The sequence below is a fragment of the Xenopus tropicalis genome, chromosome 6 (assembly GCF_000004195.4).
Source record: "Xenopus tropicalis strain Nigerian chromosome 6, UCB_Xtro_10.0, whole genome shotgun sequence".
NCBI lineage: Eukaryota > Metazoa > Chordata > Amphibia > Anura > Pipidae > Xenopus > Xenopus tropicalis.
In genome coordinates, this window is record NC_030682.2 from 29,665,148 (window position 1) to 29,692,004 (window position 26,857).

The window sequence follows — 26,857 nt, forward strand, 5'->3', positions numbered from 1 at the left end:
GCATCTGGTGAAAGAGTGGTTTGGTATGAGCAGGATTCTGATACTTTGCCCCCATTTTATCTGTTTGAAGTTTCGGACTGCACCTATTTTGTTGGACTGGCCAGCTGAGATATCAGAAAAACTCTTGGTCGACCTTCTTCTCCTAACTTTTGGCCTATTTCATGTCATTGCCTCTTTCTGTATTTGAACAAAGTGGCTTAATAGATGGATGAATATAGTATAGTATGTAGAGAAAAGCAACTAGGTTAATAAAAAGGTTTAGAAAGGAGAAGAGGAATACAGGTTTGGAGAGTGGGCCCATGGTCCAAGGTTTTCTGGAGGGCCCCTGGCATCCCAGTCTCTTACTAGGCTTCACCTTTGTGCAGTTGTATGATTGTTATTGCTGTATTAACCATACATTTACAAATATTGTTCATTTGAGCTGTTTGTTGTCCCAGTAATTCCTATGAAACCTTGTATTTTATATATTTAAATATAATTTTTTTTTTTGTGCTAGAAAGAGGGTGTTGTACAGTGCATTATAGTTAATGACTTTAAATTGACTTTAACTTTCATTTTAAAAGAAAAGTAAGCATGGCTCCTGATTTCTTTTACTCTATAGCAGAGCTGTCTAACTGGAGGCCTGCTGGCTGGATGAGGCCCTTCAAAGGCTTTTTATGAATATTTTACAGCATTACAACACAAATCTGAGCATAATATAAATATCTGGACTGAGGTATAAAAATAAAGTAGAGAAATAAAACCTCTGGAAGGCTTATTGATCTGTTATGTAAGCAGCCATGTAAGACTGCCAGATAGCTAATGTAAAATCAATGTTTTTAGTGAATTAAAATAGGAAGTATACGCTGTAGGTATTTTGTTTTCAGAATAGGAAAATAAAAACTGCCAATGTGGCTACTTGAGCTGGATTCATTGCTGTACAAAATTTAGATAACAAAGTAGATAACAAAGTGCAGACTAACAGTAGGTCTCTACTTTATTAGGAACAGTATAATGCGGGGCTAATGATAGAATTATACTGCACGATCCTCTAAGCAGTCCCAGAGTACCTCTACCGGTTGATCATCTAGCTATGGAGTCTTGGCAATCTGCTCATTATGTATATAGATTGCCAGAGGGGGACTACAAAACCCAAAAAATTACATATACAACACAAACATTTTTCCCCGCAGTTAGGGGGTGTGTGAGTATATGAATGTGGCATAAGTGCAACTCGGGTGAAATCTTTTAAAAATACACAAAAAAAGCACTCCTTGTAGGCTGCATTGTAGTATAGTTTGCACCTTGTGGTGCATGCAGTTTCTCATATCCATGATAGGTGCAGGAATTCTGGGGCAAAAATACTACATTGTGGGGGATTGTGCTGATCTGTTGCTCATCCTTAACATTAGATGAGTGACCCTTTTAAATACTTTTTACAGTTGAGGAACTTGCAAGAGAATTAGAGTTCACCCAACTTGGTTTATTTGTTCCCTGGTGATTTCCTGTGCCCCGTGTACTCATTGCCATTCTTTCTGTATTCCAGGAAATAACAGCAGGTTTGACCTCACCCCAGTTACTGCTGTCAGCTTCCATTTGCTCAACAGTGATGGGGCGGACATCCCTGTGAATGGACCTATTTATGTGACAGTCCCTCTGCCTATGCACAGCAGCCTGAAACACAATGCACACGTCCCGGCATGGAGGTTTGATCAAAAGCATGGTAAGAAACCCACAGTCCTCGCATTTTCTATCTTTCCCTTACAGGGACACTTTTTAGTCATGTTTCTGTTATTCTGTTATATAGAAGTTTTTCTCCTGTTTTGTTTTTCCTGTTATAGCTTCAAGTTTCAGACTTGCATCAGACTTCATTATTCTTTTCCCTCTGTTCTTTCCCCTAGCCATCTTCCAATGCTATAATCCCCTTACTGGAACTGCAATAATAGTCTGATGTCACTGTGTCATGAATGTCAGATAATGGAAAGGGGTGATAACGGAAAGCAATAGGCATAAGCATTATAATGGAAAGCAATAGGCATAGAGATTATTAAAGAATGCAATGGGCATAGCTAAGGTAGGGACAATCCTTTAAGTGTGCCCATAGACATTATCAGCATAGGTGTTTTCTGTACTGAGCACAATTTTGCTGGAATATAGAGGTTATTTCAAGGGAAGTATTTGGTATATTTTAGTCATCTTTATGCTTCTCTGCTTACTGAGATTTGTAGTTCAGCCGAGGGTATACATTAATATTGGAAATAATGTATGTTAGGACAGTGGGTAGAGTGCTCCAAATGGCAGCAATTTTAGTGTATAGGAAGGAGTATGAACTGTAATGTAGAGGAATATAGCTTGAAAGACTGAATTATTCATGATAGAAGTTGACCAGGCTGGGTTGCATTGGATTCACCCCAGTGGTGTCCCTGGGCATTGTGAGGGGCTCAGACAAAATACAGTTCTCTATAGCTGCAAGGCAGAACAGAATCATTGTCTGTGTAAGAGATCGCCTTGTGAAGAAGAATCATTGCACAGTAACTGCCCTGTAAAGTTATTGCAGGGTTGCACTACAACTTCAAGCAGCCTCTCGCTTCCTTTCTGTTAGCGACTGTGGTTCAGCCTCCACTGGAGGTGCAGCGGGACGGCAAGCCTCATTTATTAATGTATTTTCTTCTATTTAAAGTGCTAGAATTGGATGTTATTCTCTTAAAGGCGTGTGTTGGAAACAGAACTGAAAGATTGTTTATTCTCTGTGGGGAAAGTCTCCTTGTGTTGGCAGTGACCTGGCCGATGGTGTTGTTTCAGGCTGGTTTTGTTTAAGATCACAATAACACAAGGTCAGTTGCATCTATTAAAAGGTTTCTTCTGAATTTCATTTATTTGTGTTTTTCTAAGCAGATTGTATTTCCCAGCCATTATTCTTACATCCCACATCTTTCCTGTCTGTTTCCTTCACATTAGCTCAAACCCCAGCGGCTCTTGCACTTATTATTGTCCTGTTATTGTCACATTTAGCTCAGTCACCAAGAGCTCTTCTAATTCAGTGTGTGGTTTTTGGCATTTGGCTGTCTTAAACATTCTCATAAACAGGCACCTTGTATTGGGGTATTAAGCAGGGAAATCAGAATATATATTTGTTGGATTGTTTGATATCTTCACTTTTTGTTCTGCTTTTGTGTTTTTGTATTCAAGTGAAATTGTGCGGTTATTTTACTTATGATTCTACTTACTTTTTCCTGTGAAATTATTGGTACAGGTATGGGTTCTGTTATCCAGAAAGCTCTGAAGTACAGGAAGTCCATTTCCCATAGACACAATTTTAATAAAATAAATCCAATTTTTAAAAATGATTTCCCTGTAGTAATAAAATGGTACCTTGTACTTGATCTCAACTAAGATATAATAGATTCTTATTAGAAGCAAAACAATCCTGTTGGGTTTAAATGTAAATACATTTTTAGTTGAATTAAAGTATGGAGTTCCAAATTATGGAAAGATCCCTTATCTGGAAAAACCCAGGTCCCAAGCATTTTTGATAAAATGTCCAGGACCTGTGCATTGTACTATTTTGTTATGTGCTGTCATATTGTGTCGCTAGTTAAAGCCTACCTTATCAACTCCCACAGTTCTCCAACCTATGGCTTTGGGTGGTTTGAGAGGCCCTGGGCATTTGGTTGCTCTCAGCCATACAAAAAAATTTTTTTTTAGTCAGTTTTTCTACCCATGTGCTGTTCCATGTCCCACCTGTTGTGTTCATTTGCCTGGGGCCAAGGATCAGATCATACTGCAAGCTTTTTTATTTTGGCCCTATATCAGTTGGGCAGCCAATCAGGGCCCCCCTCCCACACAAACATAGGCTGATAAGCTGGTAAAATTTGCAGGAAATACCTAATTTTCTGTCCCAGATACTAATGGAATTGTGTCTGAAATAGCAAAGTTCTGATGTGTGTTTATGTGCGTCATATTGTTATGAGCCAAGGAGGGGTTGATGAAATGTTGGGCATTGATCGGAGCTGGATTACACTAATGACATTTCAAAGGCATGGCATTAGCAGGGTGACAACTCCCTGAGTATTTAATGTAAAACGGCTGCAATGATGGGTCTGCTTCTCTGAGGGGCCTTCAATCAAATATTTTGTATTACAAGAACAATAATATAATAGGCATAGCGGGTGAGAAGTTGTGCTGCAGGTTACACAATCAGTACTAATGATAATGTAGAGGCAATTGCCAGATTGTCTCAAAGTATCACTCACAGACTCTTGTAGACCCTTATGGCCCCCCGTTGTAGACCCTATGCTGATTGCTTGCATGGCATAGTTTTACCATCATGAGCATGTGGAATTCTAGTGGATGTCTGTGGAATATCTAGTGGATAATTGGCCTGCTATATGGAACAAGTTGGATAGCACTAATGTAAGGCAAGCTTCCTGCAAGCTTAAACTTCAAAATTGCTCTGTATTTTTTTCCTTCAAATTCTGTTTCCTATTTTTTGGCAGAAGATGAGACTCAGGAGTGGTTCAGTTTTCTGTTAACTTTTAGTATGTTATAGAATGTTTCTATTTATTTTTTATATTTTTCTAAATTATTTGCCTTCTTTTTATGACACTTTCCCACATTTAAATAGGGGGGTCACTGACCTTGGCACCCAGGGAAACTGCTGCTCTGTGAGGCTACAGTTTTATAGTTGTTGTTACTTTTTATTAGTTAGCTTTCGATTAAGCCCCTCCTCTATTCATATTCCTGTCTCTCTTTCAAACCACTGCCTGGTTGCTAGGTTAAACTGGACCCTTAACAACCAGGTAGCTTCTGTAATTCCAAAATGAAGAGCTACTGAACAAAAAAGTAAAATAATTCTAAAACAGCAAGTAATAAAAAGAAAATTAAAACCAATTACAAACTGTCTCAGAATATCACTCTCTGCATCATACAAAAAGTAAACAAACTCTTTAATATGGTCCCCATGAGGTACTGTTGATAAGGTTCTGTTGAATGACCTTGCCAGACACAATAGGTCCGTGACAGACAGTGTTAAGCAGGGCTGCTATCTGGAAGTTTGGGGCCCCATACAAGTTATTTATATAGTGCCTCCTATGAACACAAGTGCGCAGTTCAATTTTTTGCCCCCTTTTGTGTGCAACATAACCAGCTCATGTTAATCTATAATAAGCAGTTCATTGATTCATGTGCTAATTAACAGTCCGTACATTGGGTGTAATTGGAGTTTGCCCCTGCCCTTACGGAAGAAGATTTTCCCGGGCCCGGCACAACACTACCCTCTCGCCTCCCTGATGGGAACTCAGTGAAGTGACCCCAATTATTGCACTGGGCCGTGGGTGACGCATGGGGAATGGCACGTGGCTGAAAGCCTGATATACTGGCATTACATGGGGGGGGGGTGGACGAGACAGACACTGGCATATGGGCAAGAACAGAAGGAGCTGTTACAGGCATATATTGGGACAGGAGAGAAGGTGGAATTAAGAAATGAAATTGGCAAATGGAATCATGAAAAGGGCATGGTGGTTGGATGAGAGTGACATATAGAGAGAGGAGAAAAAGAGCTAAAATCTGCAAATAGGTGGCGAAGGTGGCACACAGGGAGAGAGGAAACCTACTGAGACTGGCGCACTGGGCATGAGATAATGGTGTATCTGAGAGAGAGGCGGGGTTGCTATTGCCACTTGGGGTTGAAGAGAATGACACATGGGGAAAGAGGTTAAAGGTCTGGGACTTCTACCCCCTAAAAGTGGGGGAGAGAATGGCATATACAAAGAGAGAGGGAATGGCACTCAGACTTGCACACAGGAGTGAGGGAGGAGAGAAAAAAACCTGACGCTGCTGTACATGGCACTATGGGGATGGTGGGGGGTATGGAGGAGGGATTGGCACATTAGAATTGGGAGAATGGTAGAAGGACCAGGACAACTAGGAGAAAGGCAGTGCAGCGCTGCACATATGTGGATTAGCTGGGGGGTCCTATGTGGATTAGCTGTTGGTGAGCTGCAGACTTGGGAAGGGAGGGTGGGAGCTCTGGTGCCTGCAGGTTCTTTGCGCTACACAGCCTTCCTTACTGCTCATTTGTTGCTGAAGTTTTAGTCCTGCTAAAGCTGCACAGGGATTGGGTGTGTGTAGTTTGAATTTCCCATGCAGGCACCCGAGCTCCATCCCTCCTTTCCCAAGTCTCTAGCTCTGTGAAAGTGCAGGGTGGCCGGGCACCCCTAAGATCCTAAAAACCCTCTGGGTCCAGGACAGTTGTCCCCACTGCCCCCCCCATGATGGCGGCCCTGGTGTTAAGGAGGCCATACACGCACTGATATTATTGTACGAAACAAAGTTTTGTATGATAATCGGTGCATGTATGGTCGGAAACGAGGCAACCAATATCTGTAAAAGTCTTGGATATCGGTTGTCTCATTAATTGGACAGAACTGAAAATTTTGATTGGCCAGGTAATGCTGAATCACCAGATGGGGTAAAGAATTCCTTTATTTTTACCTGCATATCTGACGATTCAGCTCTTAACATTCGTAGAACCAGTGGTCGTGGGAAAGATTGTAACTGTTGCGTGTATGTTTAGGACTCAAGCTGGAACTATTGTAAGCCTCTATTAATAATTAAAAGGGGGTTGACATTCTGTTCTCCATGGTTCAGGTTGATTATTACTCAAAAGCAATCCTCTCACAATAGCACTCATTTTGTGTTCTCTGTACCTATATAAATCCCTAACCTTTACCTGACTGTAAGGGCTCATACAGACAAGCGATTCTTCCTGTGCTTCCCTGTGGCTGCGTTCTCCTGCTCTTCACCAAATAGGAAAGCAGGAAGAAGTGCATCCCATTCTTTCCTATGGGGCTGCACTAACAAAGGCGCATGTAAGCGCCGAAGGCAGGTGGAACACAACATGCTGCCCTTGGTACCTTGGGCCTTTGATCCCAGGGGATGGCCCTTAATACTTAAAATGGCAGTTTTCTATTTAGTATTATACAATGGCACATACTACAAAAAAAATATATGTATGAAAATGGTATATTTGTATGAAACAGGGTTTTACTTTATGAGGTCTTTTATGCGATGTATTTTTATAAATACCAATAGGGGCAAAAAGTTAGGCTGCACCCGCAGTGATTTTAATCACTAAGTTAGGTAATCAACTTTATAAGCTAAAAATGAACCTTCTTGTTTTTGGAGTGTTACCAAAGGGGTTTCTCTGTGTACAGCGTATAACAAAACCCAGGGTGTTATACAGGTATGGGATCCCTTATCTGGAAACCCGTTATCCAGAAAGCTCCGAAATCCTTATTGGATGCAAAGCAATTATCCCGAGCATTCTGGATAACGGGTGCTATACCTGTACCTGTTATGTAAAGCACCATTTAAAACCCTCCTCATCTGGCCACACTCTATATCCACATGTCAAATCACACTCCCTTGACCACAAGTGATTGAGATTCTAACATTTCACTCACTCAAATCCACATTCAAAATAAAAAAATTAGGGATACTGTACATTTAAGCAACAGCGATTCACTGATCCCTTCCAATTAGGCATTTATTCAGCTGAAAATAAGTTTCCCTGAGCTCAATAAAACCATGAAACAAATTTCCATAATATGACCTTTCTCTATAACAGGGATCCTCAATGTATTTTTACTCATGACCCTCACTCAGATGTAAAAAGTGTTGAGCCACACACATAAAAAACATTCTTTGGGGTTGCAAAATAAGGACTGGGATTGGCTATTTGGTAGCCCCATGTGGGCTGCTGGCCTGCAGGAGGCTCTGCTTGGAGAAAAACTGGGTCTCTGTGCTTCCAAAACTTGCCTCCAAGCCAGAAATGTAAAAATGGCACCTACTTTGAGGCCACTGTGAGCAACATGTTGCCCCTGAGCCACTGGTCGGGGATCACTGGTCTATAAGAAGCAGTAGTGTATTATCCTAATTTCTTATTTCACTATAACTTTAAGATTCTGTTCTGTTACAGTGGAAAACATTAGATTGGTTTCGTTTAAAGCTTTTTGAGTGTTATAAGAGTTATTTATACTTCAGCCTTCTGAAAGTAAAGGCAGTCAGTGCTTATTTGCAAGCCTAGCAGAAGTGACCCTTGGCTAATACCGTGTTTGGAGGCTAGCCACCCCCTGTTGTTATGGAGCCTTGGCAGACGGTCGCTATCTAGAAGGAAATGAAGGATACGTTGCTTCATGCTGCTGTTTCAGTAATCAGATTGGGACACCGCTTTGGATTGCTGACTGGAATAAGTTTCCTTTTGTTTTATTCCCTTCTCTTGGCCAAATGTTCCCCAGAGTTCCTTTAAAGGGAAAGCAAAGCCTATTGCTGCAAGGATGATTTTGATGGTGTAATGGATTTTGAGTTAACTATACTTAATTCTTAACTGTCCCCTTCAAACACCTTATCTGTGTATTGATCATTGATAAGTGCTTCACTTATTGCTTTTGTGGCATTAGGGCTCTGGCACACGGGGAGATTAGTCGCCCGTGACTAATCTCCCCGGATTGCCATCCCACCGGCGAAAATGTAAATCGCCAGTGGGATGGCATACGCGGCGGCGCGATTTCAGTGAGATCGCGCAAGTTTCCCCTTGAGGCATGTGCCATCCCACCGGCGACTTTCACTTTCGCCGGTGGGATGGCAGGTGATGGCAACTCGGGTAGATTAGTCGCCTGAGACACAGGAGATTTGTCGCGAGCGACTAATCTCCCCGTGTGCCAGAGCCCTTAAACTCCAAGGGAAGCCAAAGAATAGCTGTCTCTGTGGTAACATTAAATGAGTGCTTTACCTTTGTAAACTTTTAAGGGTTGTGGCACATGGGGGCAACTAATCTCCCCGAAATGCCATGTAAATCTCCGGTGGGATGGCATACGTGGCGCCGTGATTTCCCAAAATCGATGAAGTTGCCTTGAGAGAAAACGTCCACGTTTTCAGGAAATTGCGCCGCCGCATATGCCATCCAACCGGGATGTAAATCGCCGGTGGGATGGCATTTCGGGGAGATTTGTAGCTCGCGACTAATCTCCCCGTGTGTAACAGCCCTATTATGTTTTTGAATTATTTGCCGTCCTCTTCAACATCTTTTCAGCTTTCAAATGGGGGTCACTGGCTCTTCCGCTAAAAAACTATTGCTCTGTGACTGTCATTACCAAACAAGTCCAGTTGCTTTAAATTTATTTATACTAGATATACCATGACCTGGATGGTTGAAAATCTTCATAGACATATTGCTCTGTGAGCTTTGAATAGTATTATTATTGTTCCTTTTTATTCCTTATATTTCTATCCAGGACCCCTCCTGTTGATATTCTAGTCTGTAATTCAAACCACTGCCTGGTTGCTAAGACCCTAGCAACCAGATAGCTGCTAAAGTTCCAAACAGGAGAGCTGCTGAGCAAAAAGTTAAACTGAAAAACTAGAAATAATAAAAAATGAAACCAGTTGCAATTTGTTTTAGAATATAATTGTCTATATCATACTAAAAGTTAAATTAAGGGTGAACTACCCCTGATAATTAAATATTGGCCAGCAATGCAGGTAGTAAATGCCAGTGATGCCCAGCATATATAGAGCTGTGCATCTGGCAGAAGAAAGCTAGCAGCACCGGTTCTTGCTGATTGATGTTAGGTCATGTGTATTTCAGAGATAAACAAGCTAAGAGCTTCAGACAGAGGGCCCACTGCCCTACAAATGCCACTTGTGTGTGCAAGTTACCAGGCAACGTATATTAGATTTAGTCCTGTGACTGAGCTATTAAGGTCCCAATAGAGCAGAATGCAGTTTGCCCAAAGGGTACAGAACAGCATAAAAAGAGCATTTGTCCTGTTTCTTATGCGTTCCCTGCATTTTTGCCACACAAATTCTGCTTTGCACTCAGGCAATGGAAACATCAGCAGACATGGCAATATTGGACCTGAATAGAAGGGAGAAGGTTTGCATGGTCCAGCAAATCCCGACCACAACGACTATAAATTAATTGCAAATTCTTGAAGACAACAAGGGAGCAAAAATATTCTATACATTTGTAACAGAATTCAAACTTTTTTTATGCCCTGCTGGCATAGGGCATCATGGCAGTATTAGTATAGGTATCGTAGTCCATGAAAATCCTAAAACACAGTTGTGTGGAAGTGTTCTACATTTCATTACAAAATGTCATTTATACACTTGCTCACTGCACAGTTAATCACCCTCTGAGGTACCTTGAGCTGCAAGTGACCAGTTCAGTTCCCTTGGGGAACATAAGGAGAGTGCTGTGTCAGTGCGCTAAGGCAGGCCTCACCCAATGTGATCTATTAACCTTCCTGACAGGCGTCTGGCTTTTTCTGGATAGATATTGTTTGGGTGGGCATCAAATTAAGGCCAACAAACCTGGTGTGGAGATGCTACATCGGCAGCTAATATCGGCTCCTGTATGGCCAGCTGTTCTGTTGCCTCCCCTTTTGATAGTAATACTGTCTTGTTATTTAAAATATTGTTACCAGTATTTTCAAGGTATCACACTGTCCCTTAACAGATCTTTTTGTTTTCTATAGATCTGTCTTAGCTGACCTTTTCCCCCATTCAGCATGAAAAGCACGGAAACTTTTAGTTCTTTCTCTAGTGAGTACAAAGAATGTTTTATCAGCATCAGAGCCGACCTTCCCACTGGGTTTCAGCTGATTCTTCTGGCCAATATACCCTTAGGCATAAGTGCTTTCAGGGGCATCACTGGGCTTGCTATTCATACATGCACTGGGTTAATATAATTAAAACAATCAGTTAAATGAAGCACAGGAACATAGACAGTCAACATGGGCTTCCAATGGACCCTCACAGTGCTCAATGTATATGGCCAGCCAAGTAGAGCCAGTGTGTTTAAAACTGATATAAATTTAGTGGTGCCATACTGCCCTGCTGTACCTGCTATCCTCCAGCCCTAATCTCCCTACTATACCTGTTATCCCACAGTCACCAGCTCCTTCCTACAGGCTATTATCCCCCCACTGCTACTATAGGCACCATCTCTCCCTACTATACCTGCTATCCCACAGCCCCAGTCCCTTCCCAGAGGCTATTATCCCACTGCTACTATAGGCACCATCTCTCCCTACTATACCTGCTATCCCACAGCCACAGTCCTTTCCCAGGGGCTATTATCCCCCCACTGCTACTATAGGCACCATCTCTCCCTACTATACCTGCTATCCCACAGCCACAGTCCCTTCCCAGGGGCTATTATCCCCCACTGCTACTATAGGCACCATCTCTCCCTACTATACCTGCTATCCCACAGCCACAGTCCCTTCCCAGGGGCTATTATCCCCCACTGCTACTATAGGCACCATCTCTCCCTACTATACCTGCTATCCCACAGCCACAGTCCCTTCCCAGAGGCTATTATCCCCCCACTGCTACTATAGGCACCATCTCTCCCTACTATACCTGCTATCCCACAGCCACAGTCCCTTCCCAGAGGCTATTATCCCACTGCTACTATAGGCACCGTCACTCCCTACTATACCTGCTATCCCACAGCCACAGTCCCTTCCCAGAGGCTATTATCCCACTGCTACTATAGGCACCACCTTTCCCTACTATACCAGAGGCAGAGCAAAGTAGGTGTTTTGGGGAAACAAATACAAGAGGTGACACCTATGATGTGTCCCTATACAGAGCTGGCACCTCTGCCTGTTTTGCACTGATCACAAAGAGCCCTGGAAGCCTCCTCTCCAGGCTTGCCATATGCTTTCATTCCTGGGGGGTATGTTTAAATGAGGAGACGACAAGCAGTGACTGGTGGCTGCCTTACTTTTTCCATCTATAATGCAGACACCTAACATAATGTTCAGATTCTTTGTATATATAATATATTTGGTCATATTTAACACATGGTGATATTAATTCTGAGTGGAGAACTCTCCAATTAAAAGGGATTCCGGGATTCCCTTTTCTTATTTTCCATAGGTAGAGAATAAAATAAGCTATAGAAGCAATGCTCATTGTAAGTACAGAAAATCCCTTTACTGCATATTTGCATTTATCCTTAAGTGGGCACTGCCATATGGCTTGCCTGGTCAGAGTTATGCTCCATTAAAATTAATGGCACATTTTTGGAGAACGTAACCATACTGCTTCAGCATTCCCAACATATTCACATATCTGGGGGAAGACCCAGAAACAATAATTCCCCCTTTAATAAGTACTTACAGTTGAGACATGCATTCCAAGCTCTCCTCTCTGCTTACCTTTCTCATTCTAGAGCACCTTAATATGGTCAGGGAATCTGTGTGAGTACAGCATGGCCGGACCCCCCTTACAACCCAAAACCCACTGGGCCTGGGACAACTATCCTCGCTGTCTCCCTCTGATGGTGGCCCTATTTGGGTGTGTTGGATGACATTGAAAACACTCTTAACTACAATGTATTACTTTTCTAAGCTAAGAAAACGATAGCTATGCACTGGATGAGCACAACACCACCCACAGTAAACAATTCATTAGCAGATTGGTACCTTTGTGCTAACTAACTAAATTCAACAAGGTTTGGGTCCATTGTGCGATCTGGATGATCTGTCCTAGTATAGATCACTAATGTAGATACTAGAAAAAACCTACTGTGAACCCCCTCCTTGGGAAAGAGGCTGGTACTGTATATACCCTGTCTGTATACGAGCCTTAAGGGATATATGACAATGTAATGTAAATGGAACAGTTGTTTGTGACCCAGAATATGTTGACTGTTCTTTCTGTTTGATAATTTCCTTTTTGTTGTTGTATTTTTTAAATGTCTTTCTTTTTGCAAACAATACAGCTTACCCTGGCCCTGTTTACACTTCATATGCTGCCTGTTTAATTGGCGCCCCCCTCCCCACCCTCAGCAAAAGTACCCTGGGCACACAGTTATTGAATTGTATTCACTGAGCGTTGCTTGGCTTCCATGGTATACAGTGACTGGGGCTTGCAGGGAAGTTGTTGATCGTAGTTGTGATTACTATTTTTGAAGGGTTAGCATCTTACTTGTTGGCAGGGCCTATTGGCCAGGGGGCCAGGCGACTGATGAGCTAATGATTGGAGGGCCCCTAAGCGTGAGAGCCTTGCTAACCCAGAAGCTTAGGCCCATGGTTAATTATGAAGCCCTTGTTGCCACACTGCTACACCCTGCTTACTTATATGTGGAAGAATGCTGGGAGATGTCATTTTCCTTGACTGTTTCTGCATTTACACAATAAAGCGCTCAGCTCCCTGGGAAACCTGCAGACATGTGGCGTGCGCGCTTCTGCACCGTCTCCTTCTAATTAGGGTCCCTGCCATTTGTGTGTGTGGAGACGTGCAAGTGACACTCCATGGCATGGAATCCACCATTTATCCCATCTGACACTTGCTAAACGGAGATCAGAAGAATAATGTAGGGGCTGTCAGATGGCAAAGCGCAGCACGCCACCCCTACCAACAAACACTTGCCTCGGCACATAAGCCTTGGGGTATTAGCAATTTTGAAACATTGTTGGGCAGAGAATCCCCAGATGAGATCAGTGTGATGAGAAGAGCACATTCCTGGGTAGGGTTGTTCTGCACGGGTCATACCCACAATGCAATGCAGATACAGAAGCATGGGGCCTGTCTGAATTGGTCAGGAGCAGGTGCTGTATAAAGGCTTCCGCTGCTGCCATTGTGCTCCTCCTCATTAGAATTGCCCAAATCTCTATTGTTTGCTACATGTAAGTGCTGCGGCTGCTCCAGGGCAGGTCACTCAACCATGCGCTTATAGGGAATGGGCCTTTTAGGCTCTAATATTAATGCTGCCCTAGGAGAGTCCTAACAAAGTATGTATACCTCAGCAGATGCGCCTCAAGGCCTGAAATATTTATTCCCTAGGCCTGCTAATCTCCCCATCCCTTGATCAAATGTGGAGCAACATGCAGTCTGTTTATAACATAAATAAAGCAAAATATCTGTTGGTGCTTTAAGGGGTAGGTCAACTTTTACTTAAATATGTTATAGAATGTCCTATTCTTACTCACACCCTAACATTTAATGTAATGTAATTACCTACATCCTAACATTTAATGTAAAGGTGAACTATTCCTTAAATAAATATTCTGTCGACTTCGGTCCTGCTAAACAAAGGCAGCGACTTAACACAGACATTTCAGAGTAACTCGGTTTGGTTGATTTCAAAGCAAATTGTGATTTACTGGGAGAGGGCGGATTGTGTGTCTGTGTGTGTGTCTGTGTATGTACATCTCTATAAACTGGGCAAAGCCAGGCGCTATTACCATTCTGATCAGTCAAAATGAAAAAAAAAACATTGGCTGACAATGGGCCAGACCTTCATGTGCTAATTAGAGATTGCAGAATTTATATGTTTGGTCTTTGGCCTTCAAAAATGTATGGAGTTGGTTTATTTGTGATGTTATTACAGTAAAGTTGAATCTAATAAGTTATTATTCAGCTTATTCAGTTAACTTATTGAACAAAACGCCACTATTCTGAAGTGTAACAGCTCCCCCTAATGGTTAGAATTAGAACTAAATGTCATTTTTGAATGGCATTGTGAGCAGGTAGCATTAGTATAGCACAGTTGCCCTTACTGGCTGGGGGTCCTGTATAGTTAAGGTGAGAGTTGAAAAAAATATTTTCTCTCCTATATAGTCCTATAAGCCCAACAAAAGCTCAGACAAATGATAATTTTCTGATTGTTTGCGTGGGGCCCTCTTTACCTCTTGTATTATTTTGTTCTGCGGAATATGTTGGCATTATAAATACATAGACTAAAGCTGACCATAGACAGACCACTTTTGGCTGCCACCCCTGCTACTCTTGAATGATTTGGCAGCTTATTCGCCCATGTATGGCGCCAAGGCAATTGCAAATACATGATGAGGGAGGCCAAAAAATCCCATCAGTAGAGGATGACTTCAGACCCCCAAAACAATCCTTTTCCAGCCTTGTTTTTAAGAGCACAGTCCCTGTGCTCTCGTTGGCCAATTAGGTTAAGTTTAATGAACTAGCCGTACACTGAAAACTGTAAATAAAGGGGCATTATAGAAAGATCTTTTTTCACTTCCTCACAAAGCAGCAGTTCTGCCATGCTTTATGGTTAAGATTCTGGCCAGCTTAATAGCAAAATACTATTTCTTGATGACACTAAAATGTGTCACCAAATATAAACTCCACCAATGCTATTTTCCTTACATGGGTGATGTTTTCCCCCACCCTATTAATCCTCTTGCCCATCCTTCCCTTCCATGGGCTTGGAGCAGAGTGTGTGCATGTGTAAAATGCAGTGCCTTAAATACAGAACCGTGGAAGCGATTTTGGGTACATGGAGTCAGAGCTATTATAAACCGGGTAGTCAAGAGCCAAAGGATTTATATACCAACTCCACAGCCCAGAGCTGTGGAGTCAAAGTTGTGGAGTTTGATTCAGAAGCAATTTTGGGTACTTGGAGTTGGAGGCATCATTAACTGAGAAGTCAGTGTAGCAGTCAAAGGATTTATGTGCATTGATGACACTGTCCTGCCCAGCATCACTAGAATATTATCTGCTAATAGAAAGCCAAGTATCTTGTTTTTTTATGGTGAAGCAGGTCCAGGATGGTGCTCAGAAGCAGCATGGCTAGTTATGTATTAATGTATTTAATCAGCAGTACTTTTCTTCTCCATTGAAGAGAATCTGTTTCCACGGATAGTTTACTTAAAATATGGCTAGCTGCTTAGGACACCATTAAAGATTATTTATGTGTAACCTGGGTCCCCCATGCTTGACTTGCAGACATGTCTTTATAGTGGTTTCTGCAGACTATAAACAGCGATGCACATCAGTTACTCCTGCCTGGGAGTCATTCCTGGGAAGCACCATGATGTCTTAAATAATGTCATTCTCCTAGTTTTTCATGATGTACTTAATGTGGATTATAACGAGAAGCGACTTTATGTGTATTCAACTGTATAAGCTCTTATTAAACCTGTTTATAAAACACATAAGTGTAATGAGTAACTGGGACTCACTCTCAGATAATGGGTTGTATAAAATAACGCACTGCAGGGGCAGCTGCTTACAGCTTGATCCCTTACAGTTGGTACAAACGATCCTGACTAGTAATTCTCAATGCTAATGGCTCCCCCTCCCCTTAGCAATAAGCTCTCTCTGTCTCTTTAATGTAGAGTTCCTCTGTACTTTTCATATTTAGCCATACCATATATAATAGATAAGATACCGTAAGATATGTATGTGTTGTACTGTGTTGTATTACAATCATTTTACTGCAATTAATAACCATTTAAATGCCATCTCTGGCTTTCTGACTGCGCACTTGAAGCCTATATGATTTATAGTTAAGCTGCCCATGCTCCTAATTGGTGACTCCATTTAGGGGATGTTTAGCCTACAGTCTCTTGCAGCCTTTTACCTTCTTAAAAAGCTGTAAGATGCACTTTAACAGTGGGTACAGGATATTCATTTTTTAATTCCTTAGTAATAGTAAGTGGGGGGTTCATACACTATGAGATACAAGAGTAATGCCATACTTGAGCAGTGATTAGCTGTAAGAGGATGCTGGGAGCTGTAGTTCAACACCTGGCAGAATGCATGAGTCTTTTATATTTTAAATATTTATTATTCCTGGTTATACATAACTGAGGTCATGTGTCATATAATTGATTCCCTCTCAGAGAGAGATGTACAAATGGAAAGATTAGGAACTTGCATATTAAATTGTAAATTTTATTTGAATTTTGATGTGCCTTTATACTGATTAAACTCCCATTGATTACTCAACAGGAACCTGGCTGAAGAGCAGTATTGGCATCATCCAGCAAGAGGGCAGCCAGCTTACCTGGACATACATTGCACCACAGATGGGCTACTGGGTTGCAGCCATGTCTCCGTCGAACCCAGGTAAGCCATGTACAGTTTTGTTTTATTTGTCCAGGATGTAACTACCATGCAGCAGACCCAGTGGCCACAGGAGCCCCGGGTGGTAGTGGGGTCTGCTATATGGTCTACCTGCCCACCCACTGCTACTGTGGAGTGCAAGCCTATCCACTGCTGCCACTGACCTCAAGCCTGCCCACCTAATGCAGTGGAGTGGGTTGTGGGCCCAGTAGTGGCTTGCAGAGGGCTCATAAATACTTTTGGCAGGTTCCCAGCTCCCGAACAGTACACCACTGTTTTTGCCTATTGCTTAATTAGGAAAGATCTATGTTTCTGAAAGTTTTTTTTTTTCCCTCAAATTAATACAAAGTAACATTCTACTTTCTGGTTCTTCTAAGCACACTCAAAACAAAAAACAAGTCACCTCTATAAAAACAACCCCCTCCTTTCCCCAGCTGTAGCCTGTTAGGTTGTAGGATAAGGAACAGCTTATTATAGAGGGCTGCTGATTTGTGTTTGTTGTGCTTTTAAGAACATAAAGTAGAATGGGATTTTGCTTTCAGATTCAGTCCTTTTCAGTCCTGTTTAGTGCAATAAATAACACATATTTCTTTATGTGGGGCAGAAGGTATGTGTGTTCAGTGCAAGTTCATGACTCAAATATTTAAAAAGGGGGTATACTGTCTTTTAGGGGTGGTATGCAATTACGTTTTGTAAATTAGCATTTTGGGTATGACCTTAATCTAGTTTGGTCAGACTTTGGTTTAGACTTGAGCGGTCATTGATTACAGTGCAAAATTGCACCCCCTGGGGCTTATGTAATAAGCACAGGCATTCAGGGCATTTCAGCGTTCTGCCCCTTGCACTGATTTCAAGGCTACCCTATTATTTTTCCCATTCTGGAGTGCAAACACCTCGCCCTTTGTGGAAAGTGAACTTTATAAATAAGGCCCTTGGTTTAGTGAGATCACTCTTGGGATCAGTTATAGTATAATAATATTTTGCTGCGATTATGTTTATGGTGAGTTTGACCCATCTATCCAATTATCATTGTTTAATGGGTGCAGCCCTGTGTCACTATTCATTGCTTATTTTTCCTTAGTGTCCAGTCAAACCACAGCCTGTGCTGAGATGCAGTTCTACAACAGCTGTGGTGCTGTCACATTTCTCCACTCACAGGGAGAGACCTCTCTGCTCTGCTTGCTTTCTCCCTGATTGTCTCACAGCTCTGGAATGCATTACTATAGTCCATTTGCTGGTCTCCTTCCATCACCACTTTCTAACCTACTTCTGCAGAAGCATTGTTCTACGTAGCCCTTCAGATATGCACTTACACTGCTGTCAACTGCAGCTGATACCCCTCTCCCTCCCAGCTGCTTTTGGACACACCCTTATCATTATGCATTATGTATGTGGAATCCCTGCCATAAAGCAAGGCAGCATTGTTGTTGTTTGCCAGAAAGCAGTAGCCAGGAAAGTGGCAGTAACTTTTCAGAAATTGTGCAGAACTTTTATTTTCCCAAAGTTCGCTATGTTACACCGCAAAACAGTTGTTACCATCATGAGGTATGCCTTTTAGTGGCTTGTGATGTTATTGACTTGTGGGTCTGTCTGTGGTGAGGAAATAAAGTGTATAATATAACCTAATAATTTAATAAAGTATAATAACGAGTGTAATCAAATCCTCACATTGCTGGAAGAAATATCCTGAATACATACAGTAATGCTTGTTCTACTGTTCCCATTTGCAGATCCAGTGGTGACGCAGGACATCACTAGCTATCACACTATGTTCCTTTTGGCAATATTAGGAGGCATTGCCTTTATACTGCTGGTCCTCCTGTGCCTCTTGCTCTATTACTGCAGGTAAGCCCCATGTTCTTCCTTTTTCTTTTATTTGACCACTGCATTTTGTACATTATGCCTCTCTAGACAGGAAGAGTGGGATCACCAAGCACTTGCATCTGAATCCTTAGAATTCAATCCAAACCAAATCCATGCAACTTTATAGCCTGGCCAACTTGAGGAAAAGACCAGGCAAGACATGTGCCCTGCCCGAAATCGCGGAAGTTGCCTTGAGAGGGGAGATTAGTCGCCACGACAAGGGAGATTTGTCGCGGGCGACTAATCTCCCCGTGTGTCACAGCCCTTAGTGGTACAAAATTGCACCACTTAAGGCCCATCCTTGGAGCATTTTCACCCATGGGATTTCTGTATCTCTGCTCTTTGAAACTTTTTGCTGAATCTGGAGCATTGTGCAAATCACAAGGTGTGGGTGCAACACACGTGCTGTAGGCAGATGATAAGTACAAGGCCCCACTGCATCTTGCACCTTTTGGCACTTTCTAGGTCACATGTCTGAATGTGTCATCCACAACCTGGTCCTCTTGAATAAATTGGCACTCCCTAGGTTGTGTGTCTGAATGTGCCACCCCAGACTGGCCTTCATGAACACATTGGCACTCCCTAGGTTGTGTGTCTGAATGTGCCACCCCAGACTGGCCCTCATGAACACATTGGCACTCCCTAGGTTGTGTGTCTGAATGTGCCACCCCAGACTGGCCCTCATGAACACATTGGCACTCCCTAGGTTGTGTATTTGAATGTGCCACCCCAGACTGGCCCTCATGAATTCAGTGCTGTTGAAAGCAGGTGTTTTGGGTATACATAGAACAACATGTTTTCGAAACATAAGGTTGTACAAATAACAGGTGGTGTTTTCATTGATTTTTTTAGGGCGTTCACCATATCTAATGACCCCTGTTTTATTTTATTAGGAGGAAATGTCTGAAGCCACGTCAGCATCACAGGAAGCTTCAGCTGTCCACAGCACTGGATTGTTCCAAAAAGGATCAGGCCACGTCTATGTCCCACATTAATTTAATTAGTCCCATCCATTTGGAGATGATGTCTTCTAGTGGTGAAGTCGATATTCATACCCCAATGCTAAAGCCTTCATACAATACCTCACAGGATTTTGGCTCAAGAGAAGAGCTGCTTTCTCATCAAGAAGACAAGAGCAGAACGTCTTTGGATAATCTGACTCCAAGAGGAACGTTGAGACAGGTGTACAATAAATCTTTGGACCATATCCTCATGAAATCAAGGAAGTCAGCAGAAATATCAGATGAATATACGTCTACCATGAAAGATGAGTACCGGAGGAGTTACAATTCAGTCATCTGTCAGCCTTTATTCGAAAGCAAGGACAAAGACCTTTTGTCATCTACCAACCACATTACAGCAGGAAGTAAGCCAAATATTCAGGAACAAATGCACCCAGTGCCTTCTGCTCCTGAACCAGAGCAGTTGATAGACCGACGGTCTAATGAATGTATGATGTCAAGGTCAGTAGATCACCTTGAAAGGCCAACCTCTTTTTCTAGACCTGGTCAGCTCATTTGTTACAATTCCGTTGACCAGGTTAATGATAGCGTTTACAGAAATGTTCTGCCCACCTTAGTTATTCCAGCTCACTATGTGAATTTGCCTGGAGAACATCCCTTTGTCAGCCAGCAGTTGATTGTCTCTGCTGAGCAACAGTTTGAAATAGAAAGACTTCAGGCAGAACTTTCCCACGCCCAGCAGATGCAGCAGCCACCATTAAGTGCTCAAGCGATATCACAACAACACCTGCAAGATGGAGAGGGTGTTGAATGGACTGCACAAAACACAATGATGTCCGAATCTGTCTCTATTCCAGCTTCGCTAAATGATGCCGCTATTGCCCAGATGAATGGTGAGGTGCAGCTCCTGACAGAGAAAGCCTTGTTGGAGCTCGGTGGAGGAAGGCCTATGCCCCATCCTCGAGCCTGGTTTGTGTCTTTGGACGGCCGATCAAATGCGCACATTCGTCATTCATACATTGATCTTCAAAGAGCTGGTAAAAATGGAAGTAATGATGCCAGCTTAGATTCAGGCGTGGACATGAATGAACCAAAATCTGGAAGAAAAGGGAGAGGAGAAAAATTTTCCCTGCTGCAGCATCACCCATCTGTGCAGCATCCAACTTTACAGGAGCACCAGCAGCTGAACCAAGTGAATGTTTCAGACAGTACCGCTTACACGCAGCTTGTTTACCTGGACGACATGGACCAAAGTCCCAGTGAATGTGGTACAGCTGTCTGTAGCCCTGAGGACAGTAGACCATTCATTGAGGCACCTGCAAAAAAGAGCGGTAGCCAACTACCCAGCCTTCAGGAAGAGACTATTAAGCTAACCGCGGAATCCTCACCAGTGCCATTAAGTAGCCCGGAGCATGAGTTTAGCATAAACGATGACAGTGGCGAAGACCAAGGAGAAAACAAAAAAAGCCCTTGGCAAAAAAGAGAAGAGAGGCCGCTTTTGGCCTTCAACATGGAATGAGTTGTACTCTCACCTCGCAATGGAGCGGAAAAAAATTTGCCAAATATTCTTTTCTTGGAAACGCTTACCTTTAGGATCCACATTTCTGCCAAGAAATTAATCTGCATTCAATTTGGACCCTTTTCGTCAGCGAATGTTTTGGAGCATAGGAAGGAAACCTGCAAGGAATCTTCTGGACTGTGTTTTTTTTTCTCTTGTTTTGTTTTTACCAGTAAAGGGACATGCCACCAAGTGATTTTATGCCCTATAGGACAATTCCTGCAGGGTCCTGACCACTACCCTCCCAGTGTTGGGAGCATGTGAGACTTAGTTACGGGAACTGATTGTACGATGGTAATGTTTACTGTAAGTGACATAATGCTATATACGAGGAGCTCACACCATGTGTCATGAAGTACACATAACAGAAAGGCTATGCATTGCTGCTTTCACCCGAAGTGGCATTCTGCCTAGGCATTGCTTTATAGGTTAGAATTTCTTTTTTTTTTTTTAATTATGTGGCTGTACAAACTTACCTTTTTTATTGTAATCTGCTTTTATTGGTTTTATTTTTTTTTTTTTTGCTTTATTCCCAGTTTTTCTAATGTATTTCTACAAGAAAGCTGTGAGTAGCAAATCTTTTTGTTTAGAAGGGTTTGATTTCCATATTTCTAAAAGCCAAACTTTTAACGTCTGCTTTTTTTTTTTTTTTTGTCGACAGAATCTGGTCCCTATCCTTCAAGTGCCTTTTTTTTACTGTTTTAATAGCTCTCTTTTTGCTAATGCATTAAACTCGGTTTTACTAGTTTCCATTTCAGTTTGTTGCGTGCATGCACTCGGAGGGGGGCTCCATTTTGGCTTTGCAGCTCTCGCTTCCCTATGGCATTTCTTTCCTTGTGTACTGCACATTCTGTTTAGGTGAGAATCTTGAATACAGGCCGCTATGTAATATAAGCCTCTGCGATGTAAATACGGTTTCTATTGCTTCGGGACTCGATTAAACTGCTCGCTTTATCCACGGCAGACTGACCAGGTGGTCGGAGTAAGTGAAAACCTTAACATTATATACCATTCTAAATTGCTAGAATGACTTTTCTGTGCATTCTATTTAAAGAACTGCTTGGTTATACAAGAAATATAATTGAAATAAAATCTTTAAAAAATATTGCTTTTCTTTTTTGACATCGTTTAAATAACAAATAAAGGATTTGCAGCAGCATTCTGTGACCCGAATAGAATGAGAAGTAATAAAAAGAAACAGTCAAATTGTAGCCTAACAGAACAACAGATTTGTCACTGCCGGGGTCAGTGATTCTCATAGGAATGTTGGGTAATGGGAGAAAAGGAAGGCAAATAAATCAATAATTGAAAAAAAGACAGATTTAAAGGTTGCTAAGTACAGGACGTCATGTAACAAACTAAAAGTTAATTTTAAGGTTCACCTACAACATTCACAAATCTAACAGTTTACATTAATAGACAATCTTTGCCAAATACATAGTTAACAGAATTATCCCTCTGCTGATCCTTCACTTCTGCACAGACCCTCTGCTTGGGGGGGGGGGGGGGTCGGTGACCCCTATAAACACTACAGTTGTAATGCTGCACACATAACAGTATGTTATAATTGTTATATGCCGAGTCTGTTTGCCTGTGCCATTTCAAGGGAGAAATTAACCAATGACCTGTTAATTTATGCAGCTGGATAGGGTGCACAAGAAACCAATGAATTGGTCCAATAGGAAAAAAGAAAGGGCAAAGTCTGGACATGATGATGTCAGCATATAGGAATTTCTCAGTGTGTCAGGTTCAAAATAGGCCACTCCCATCCCTACAGAATACTGATCAGGTATCAGACCCCTTATATGGAAACCCATTAACCATAAAGTTCCAAATTACAGAAAGGCCATCTCCCATAGACTCCACTGTAATCAAATAATTCACATTTTTAAAAATGGTTTCCTTTTACTCTGTAATTATATCCCAACTAAGATATGATTAATCCTTAGTGGGGCCAAAACAATTCTATTGGGTTTAATTACTGTTTAAATTATTTATTTAGTATCTAGTAGAATTAAGTCTAAAACAACTGGACTTTTTCTGAGTTTTTCTTGAAAACGTTTGGATCATACCTTCTTACACCTGTCAGTTTCAGCTAACACCTAACTGAACAAGTTCAATGGAACCATTGTGATTGGATGTCTGTGACTCTACTACCATCAAGAGTTTAAATACCGGGGAATTCCCTACCAGTCATTTGAACTGAAGAAGCCACTCGGATGAGTGGTGAAACGTTTTCAAGAAAAACTCAGAAAAAGTCCAGTTGTTTTAGACTTAATTCTACTAGATACTGTATATCATGACCTGGATGAATGAGAATCTTCATAGACATATTTATTTAGTAGACTTAAGGTAGGAGATCCGAAATTACTGAAAGACCCCTTATACAGAAAACCCCAGGGCCCAAGCATTCTGGATAACGGGTCTCATACCTGTATAAAAAAAAAAAAGCTTTTACAGTGGCCTTTTTACTTTTTTATGGAAAATTGATTTTCTGACAAGCTGAGCGCATAGGTAGTTCAATAAGATTTGGATATTGAAGGTGAACAACCCGTTTATATGGGCCGATAAAAGCTGCAGACAGGCCACCTTGCCAGTTTATTGGCCCGCTAGCAGCAGGTTCTTGCCCCGATGGCCCTGATCCAATCAATGTGGTCAGATCATTTGACCCTTGGGCCAAACGCTCGGATCAATCTGATATTGTTGGAATATCAGAAAAAGATCCGTGCATTTAGTGACCTCTCCAAACAAGCAGATTTTTCAGTATATGGCCAGCCTTAGGCAGCATAGTTACCAATTGTCTCTAACGTCCTGGGACAGTCACTAGGTTGTACTCTCTAGCCCTGGTTTTTAAAACTGACCAACTGCATAGAAGAATTTCCTGTGCTCCCCTGGTATTGATTACCTAATGTTATTGAAAGTGTGTGCTAGGCTTATATGGGTCAAACTGAGGCCCAGCATCTGGCCATATGTAAACATATGAAATCATCATTAAACTGGGCATTCAGCAATAGTTTCATGAATATCTAGCACATCAAGGAGGCGTTTACCCCAGACCTTTTTAATGAGCCACTTAATATGATATCTATTCATTAAGTATTCTGGGGGCATAATTTCCTTTAATGGGCCTTCAAGTCGGGTCAGCAACCAAGACTCTGAGCTCTCCTAGGGGGGGGGGACCAGGGCCACATTTGGAAGTCACTGCCGTAGAGGGATGGAACACATGTTGTTTTCCAGCATCACATATTATATCCGGTCTGTAATCACCTCTGGCAGTTTCCGTTCACTTGCATAGGACACACTGGGGCTGCACAGTAGTGACGGGCGCATCAATAAAAAGTCAACCCACAACGGACCCAAACTGGTCTTATTCCAACCCATTCCCCGTCAGGCCCTGCGTGCTGTTACTTATATACCTGGGCCGGCCTGCTACAACAGGTGTAAACACTTTTCTGCTTGTAATTTCTATCAACACCTGCACCCCATAGGGCATTGGAAGCAAAGAAAGCAGCGCAAAAATGTGGTTTGTATTTCCCAAGGTTTCAGTCATGCTGGGTAAAAAGAGGAAAAAAAAAAGCTGGTAGACAGAGGTGCAGATTCCAGGCACCTGAACCATGGGATAAAATTCAAAAGCTACAGAAGTAGTGACAATAGAAATTCTATTCTTATACCTCAAAATCTTTTGCACGGAGAAACCTAAACCTGCCCATATTCTCTTCCATTTTTATACAAAAATTAGGTATTTGGGTAATTTCTCAATGATGTATGATTATACTAGGATTATACTGTTACGGGATCTGTTAGAGAGAATGTCAGGGATGGGGGTTTTCCAGATAATATCAGTGTATATTAGTGTTGGGTTATTTAATCATATCAGTTTAGTATTATACAGTAAAGGGAAAAGTCGACTGGGCAAGAAGGCAGAGTGTTTATCTTAGCATTGTCAGAACTTTCTTTGTCCCCAGGGTTCTAGTTTCCTATCGTATTGCATGCCTGCTTCCAGGCGTTTGCTTACGGCTTTCTGGATTTTCCTAGATCACAGTCTGGAATATCCTATTTGTCCTGGGGAGCCAGACATGAGGAGAGGTTACCTGCATAGAGAATCTGCATTTTTTGGCTGAAAACAAATCAGTGGTATCATTTTTTGATTTCCTTCGTGTTCCCAAAACAAAAAGAGAATGGAGCTACTTATAAAGGTGAAGGAAAGTTAAAATCACAGGGATTGCTAAATGTTAGGCACCCCCCAGTGACAAGATCTACTTACCTGATGCCTCGTGTTGGTGTTTAGCAAAAAACTGCATTGGCCCAGGCCTTCTACATCTTTAAGTGGAGCAGAATCCGGTAGAAAATTGTTTTCAGTGCTGTGAGTATCTGGCTCTAAGAGTAGGGTTGCTACTTTCTCTGATAAAAAATAAATACACCGGCCATCGTATATGTTTAGCTTTCATCGCCATTAATTTTTACTGACTATTGGTATTATAAGGATTGGGCAGCAGCTTAGTTACGTGCAGGGAAATGTTAGTTCAATGTTGTACACAACACACACTTTGGGAGTGGGCTCTGGTGTGTACACTACAGTGACTCTGTTGTATGGGGCAGACCCAGTGGACAAGGGACCTACAAAAACTTGGTATTTGGAACTTACTTCCTACTACTAATTGTATCCTTTAATCCCTCATTCTGTTCTCCCCCACACACATGTAATTGGGTCACTAGTGCAGGGACGCCTGTGTGTTTGTGGTAGGTGGCTCAGGGAACTCAAGTTGCCATGTTGTGCCCCCCAACTGAAATATGTACTTGTTTAAAGGCAGTTTGGCACTCGGCAACACCTGGTTCTACTGCACTTGAATTGAAATGGAGCAAATGTGCAGAAAAGAAAAAGCTGAAATTGAGTTTTCTTTGGCCTAATCTGCCATCTGGTGGTCAGTATTAGGAAAGGCATGGCTGCATGAAGAGTGGGAGCAGTTGGGCTGAATGATTTAGCCACACAGTGATCAGATGATTATACCGCAACCTTTCTGCAAGAGCTGCAGCACTAGATTGTAAATCTTTCCATTGGAGAATTTCAAATTACTGTATATATGAATATATATATAAAGTAAATATAAAGTTTTTATTCTCTGTCTATGCAGCTCATTTTAGATTTAATAGACTGAAGTTGTAGGAGCACTCACTGTCAGATTGATGGGTTCGTGCAAATGGTGAAACTGAACCCCAAAACACAATCAAATTTGTCTGGCGTGACCTATGCTGCGTTACTGTTCATAATGCCATTCTCCAGAACATCATTTTGTGATAACTCTCTCATCAAAGATGTCAAACTTACTGGCCTAAAAAGGGAAAGTTGTGCTCAACCACTACATTTTAAACTATTAGGTGCAATGAGGTTGTGACCACAAAATACATATAGAAAACAACAAGAGATCCTCAGCACTCACCCATTATCAATATATATGTATGTATGTATGTATATCTTTATTTATAAAGCGCTACTTATGTACGCAACGCTGTACAGTAGAATTCATTAATACAGACAGGGGGTTAAAGATAATGGATAAATACAAAAGATAATGGATAAATACAAAGTACAACAATAAATACAATAAATACA

General features: G+C 41.8%; 1 protein-coding gene across 1 annotated transcript in view; it reads left to right on the forward strand.

Annotated features, from left to right (window-relative positions):
- fam171a1 (family with sequence similarity 171 member A1) overlaps positions 1-22,351 on the forward strand; it is a 67,339-nt gene extending 44,988 nt beyond the window's left edge. Inside the window, exons 5-8 of the mRNA XM_002939022.5 lie at positions 1,526-1,702; positions 16,750-16,866; positions 18,594-18,708; positions 19,620-22,351. Coding sequence (XP_002939068.1) covers positions 1,526-1,702; positions 16,750-16,866; positions 18,594-18,708; positions 19,620-21,207 — 1,997 coding nt within the window. The 3' untranslated portion in view covers positions 21,208-22,351. The remainder of the gene's footprint in view (positions 1-1,525; positions 1,703-16,749; positions 16,867-18,593; positions 18,709-19,619) is intronic.
- Positions 22,352-26,857: the final 4,506 nt, after the last annotated feature.